This window comes from Ipomoea nil, unplaced genomic scaffold (genome assembly GCF_001879475.1).
Source record: "Ipomoea nil cultivar Tokyo-kokei standard unplaced genomic scaffold, Asagao_1.1 scaffold0656, whole genome shotgun sequence".
In the NCBI taxonomy this organism is placed as follows: domain Eukaryota; kingdom Viridiplantae; phylum Streptophyta; class Magnoliopsida; order Solanales; family Convolvulaceae; genus Ipomoea; species Ipomoea nil.
Window position 1 is genome coordinate 847,405 of NW_017617084.1, and position 4,662 is coordinate 852,066.

General features: G+C 37.0%; 1 protein-coding gene across 4 annotated transcripts in view; it reads right to left on the reverse strand.

The window, feature by feature from the left end:
* Positions 1 to 4,447, reverse strand: part of LOC109174761 (ribonucleoside-diphosphate reductase large subunit-like) — a 5,570-nt gene extending 1,123 nt beyond the window's left edge. The window contains exons 1-13 of one of the 4 annotated variants that reach the window (XR_002053173.1): positions 3,925 to 4,447; positions 3,143 to 3,204; positions 2,962 to 3,049; positions 2,121 to 2,384; positions 1,716 to 1,956; positions 1,556 to 1,632; positions 1,284 to 1,454; positions 1,107 to 1,199; positions 877 to 1,026; positions 698 to 784; positions 441 to 605; positions 232 to 351; positions 1 to 152 (exon numbers count right to left, since the gene is read on the reverse strand). The exon at positions 1 to 152 is cut by the window's left edge and continues 51 nt beyond it. Coding sequence is in view for 3 of the 4 variants with exons in the window: in XM_019324003.1 (XP_019179548.1) it covers positions 1 to 152; positions 232 to 351; positions 441 to 605; positions 698 to 784; positions 877 to 1,026; positions 1,107 to 1,199; positions 1,284 to 1,454; positions 1,556 to 1,632; positions 1,716 to 1,956; positions 2,121 to 2,384; positions 2,962 to 3,049; positions 3,143 to 3,204; positions 3,925 to 4,152 (1,898 nt within the window). In the remaining variant the exon portion in view is untranslated. Of the gene's footprint in view, positions 153 to 231; positions 352 to 440; positions 606 to 697; positions 785 to 876; positions 1,027 to 1,106; positions 1,200 to 1,283; positions 1,455 to 1,555; positions 1,633 to 1,715; positions 1,957 to 2,120; positions 2,441 to 2,571; positions 2,660 to 2,961; positions 3,050 to 3,142; positions 3,205 to 3,924 lie in introns of those variants that run through there. The other 3 variants (XM_019324003.1, XM_019324004.1, XM_019324005.1) reach the window with 3 other exon arrangements.
* Positions 4,448 to 4,662: the final 215 nt, after the last annotated feature.

Here is a 4,662-nt window from a genome sequence, read left to right on the forward strand (position 1 = left end):
TTATTTCCAAGAATTTGGCTGGTTGAAGCAGTGGGCATTGGGGCTAAAAGAAGAGAATTTCTCACTCCATTCTTTTCTATCATTGTTCGGAGAGCATCCCAATCCCACCGTGCAGAAGGGGTCACTCCCCACATATCTGGTTGGAGGATACCCTGAACAATAAAAGCAGCCACTTGAGTGTTATATCTTAGGATTTAAGAACCAAGCCACTATGTTCTATGCAACACATACCTTGCTCACAGGACTTCCCTCATAAGTCTCATAAGGGCTTTCCTTTGCAGCCAGTTCAGAAGAACTTTTCAGAGCATGGTAGTATATCGTCTCAAATATTTCTTTGTTTAGTTGCTGAGCCTGTATACAACATTTGAGAGCAACCAATTTGAAACTGTACATCAAGAAAATACTCAAAATAGACAACTGTTACATGAAAGTAGCTTTACCTCTGGTGAATCAAAAGCCATGCCAAGCAATATGAACAAGTCTGCAAGACCTTGGACCCCAATTCCAATAGGCCTATGCCTTAAATTAGACCTTTTTGCAGTTTCAACAGGATAATAATTAATGTCAATTATTTTGTTCAGGTTTGAAGTAACTACTGCAGTAACCTGTTACACGAAGAAAAATAAACACATTACACCAAACCCACAGGATAATGTATCAAAAATACATTAGGAAATTGCTTGATGTAACATCAGACCTCAGCCAGTTTGTCAAAGTCAAAGTATCGATTTTTAGAACCTCTACTACCAACAAGCTTAGATGGTTGAGATTCATTTGGTACCCCCTGCACATAGCAGAATGATAAAGCCAAGCATTATTTTTTAAGCAAAAACAGTACTCCATAATAAACATGCATAACCATGCCATTGCAATTACCTTCTCCTTTACAAATCGTGGCAAAGCAATCGAAGCCAGATTGCAGACAGCAGTTTCATCTGGACTTGTGTACTCAATAATCTCAGTACACAAGTTAGAAGATTTAATAGTACCAAGATTCTGTTGGTTGCTTTTTCTATTGCAAGAATCCTACAATAATGAAGGAAAAAAAAAAATAAGGATAACTGAAGCAATACCACAAATGAACACTCATAGCACATACAACTCACTTTATATAGCATGTAAGGAGTCCCTGTTTCTATCTGGGACTTCAAAATTTCAAACCACAAATTTTGTGCCTGTACAACTTTCTTGGCCTTGCCCTGAGTAAAAGAGAAAACTGATAAGAATCAAGTACCAAGAAGAAACTATCCAGTGTGCTGTGTACTTGAACAATGCAACAGTACCTCTGTTTCATATTGCGTATAGAGTTTGTTGAATTCTTCACCCCAGCAATCTGCCAATCCAGGGGACTCATTTGGACAAAACAATGACCATTGCCCATTGCTTTGTACTCTCTCCATAAATAGATCAGGTACCCAGAGAGCATAGAAAAGATCCCGGGCTCGATGCTCTTCCTGAAAATGGCATATCATCTTGTCATAATATAGGTCAAACCATAATATTTCATGTCCAACTAACTACTATACAGGCAAGAACATTATGAATCCAACAATACCTTTCCATGGTTTTTTCTTAAATCCAGAAACTCAAAGATATCTGCATGCCATGGCTCAAGATAAACAGCAAAAGCACCTGTATGGAGCAAAGAGCAGCATGAGAAAAAGCAATATACCACAGCTCAAATCTGTGAAATAGAACAGAACATGATCACATGCCTTTTCTTTTGCCACCCCCCTGGTCAACATATCGTGCAGTATCATTGAACACACGTAGCATAGGAACAATTCCATTGGATGTCCCATTTGTTCCACGAATATAACTCCCAGTAGCACGGATATTGTGCACAGAAACACCAATTCCTCCTGCTGATTTGCTAATTACAGCACACTCCTTGAGAGTATCATATATGCCATCAATGCTATCCTCTTTCATGCAGATAAGAAAGCAGCTACTTAACTGTAAGCAAAACAAGAGAACAATGTGAGGGTTAAGAAATATTCCATTAATATAACTACAAAGAATAACAGGTGTGATCATCATTAATAAAAAACACGATAGCAGTGTAATACAAAAGCAAAGAAACAGTGGTTGTAACATAGCAAAATGACTAGTCAACCTACTTGAGGTCTTGGAGTTCCACCATTAAAAAGAGTTGGGGATGCATGTGTGAACCATCTTTGAGACATTAAATGGTACGTCTTGATGGCAGATTCAATATTATCCTTGTGGATCCCAACAGCAACTCTCATCAACATATGTTGTGGCCTCTCAACAACTTTGCCTTGAACCTTTAAGAGGTAAGATCTCTCAAGTGTTTTGAAACCAAAGTAATCATAGTCAAAGTCTCGGTCGTATATGATCTCACTGTCCAGACGAGAAGCATTCTGAGAGACAAATAAGAGAGAAAACAAGTCAGCCATGGCTTAGGGTGTGAAGGCAAGAACAGCAATCCCATGCATAGAAGATAGTGTATAACAATGCTGCATCAAATTGTTCTCTCCACCAATTTGGCAAAGCTTTACAAGTATCCAAAACAATACACTAACCAAGTTCATTGTAGAAGAGATATATAAGACTCCTTGACAAACATGTGCTCAGTTTATGCCAGTACTATTGTCTGATCAACTAGGCTAAGAAAAACTAAAATTTAAAGTTTTTTCTTTTAAGAAGGAATAGAGCTTGAGAGAAGGAATAAAGAAACTTTGACATTAAGTTAACTTTCCAACAGTTTAATTGATTTGATAGTGTAGTGATGCAGTCAAACTAACAACATAATGAATTATCATTGCATTACAGCATATTTTATATCAGCAGTATCTATCATATTAAATGAACCAGCATATTTTGATGAGAAAAAAGACCAAGAAGCAAACAAAATACATGCTTAGAAACCCTAAAATCCTTCTACATAAAAACTAATAAATCAAAGGACGCAAATTAATTATGAAAAAGTAATAATACCTTCATGATTATCTCATAAACATCATCAGCTATGAGAGGTGATTTTAGTCCAGATCTCTCATTGACATGGTAATACATGTCTTTGACACTGCAACCACCAAAAAGATTTAAAGTGATCTTGTCAGTTTCAAGAGTCTTTAATTAGCACTGACAGCAGACAAAATATAAGCAAAGCTCTTACGTCTCAGAAAATGACTTCTTGGTATTTTTATGGAGATTAGAAACAGCAATCCGTGCCGCCAACTGCAATAAACAGACAATTCAATAACTTCTGGCAATTTGTACTCCATATTAAAGAAAACCTTAATATACAGCTCACAAACTATAAAGATTGCACAACCACAATCAAGTGTAGCTCATTAGGGAATTAAGCATCATTTCTACAGAAGATTAAACAAGGTCCATATATTGTAAAAGGAATAGGATGCATAGCACAATTACAGTGGAGAATGGATAATAAAAATAAATAAATAACAGAAAAATATCCCACCAGAATTTAAAACTTCGGCAATACATAATTATGCCAGCAACAAGAAGATGAGAATTTAATGACAAAAAATTCCAAAATTCAACAAGCACACACCCAATCAACAGATCTACACTAAATACCACTCATTTCATTAAAACAAAACGGCTGGGTGATGAATAAAATTCCAGGGAAGAAACAAAATGAACAAAAAGCTACATGTGTGTATATTGAAACTAAAAGCAAAACATTACACAACTAACTTTAGCATATAACTCACCAAACCTGTAATTCAAATTTTAAAAATTAAAAATAATAATATAATCAAATAAAACTAATAACATTAAGAAAATAATTCCAGAACCCAAAAATAGTACCGTAATAGTATCCAAACAAATAGGTAGAATCAAAACAGACCATTATACTTTGACCAAATTTGACCCAGACACCGTTTTCCAACCAAAATAAAGTGATAACTGCAGAAGACAGAAACTTACAGATGCATAGTCAGGGTGGTTAGCAGTCATGGCTGCTGCAGTCTCGGCGGCCAATTCATCTAGTTGGCTCGTTGTAACACCCTTATAGACACCGGCACATACTTTCTGGGAAACAAGTACCGGGTCACAATGCTCAGGACTGAGCCCGTAGCTAAGCTTCTTAAGCCTAGCGGTGATCTTGTCGAAGTGCACCGCCTCCTGACGCCCATCTCTCTTCACCACGTACATAGTCTCTTTGCTGGGAAATTTTATCGAACAGCTGTCAGACAACTGGATAGCCTTGAAATGAGCAGGATCGGAGTGCGTGTTTATGAATTATATATAGGAGGATGTGAGTTCGGGTTGGAATTAGGGTTTTGATTTTTGAATTTTCCCTCTTTTGGAGTTTGGAGGAGCGTTTAATGGCGCATGCTTGAATTTTCCCGCCAGAGAACAAGCTTGGACTTGTTTGGCGGGTGATAAGATAAGAAAGAGTAGAGGGGAAGCTGGAAGTGGACCCACTGCCTCTTTTTTTTTTTTTTGTTTTATTTTTATCTGTGTATCAATGTATAGTTATCTAGCTTGAAGAGTATAGGAGAAGCTGGAGCATGGAAGTAGGACCCAGTGGCCGGCGCTGGCATTAATATCTTAGAGTTCTACTACTCGCAAATTCTACTCTTATTCCTGCAAATCTTTCTCACCTTCAAAAATAGATGTCACTTTCATATCATTCAATTTGCAAATCATTTATTATTCACA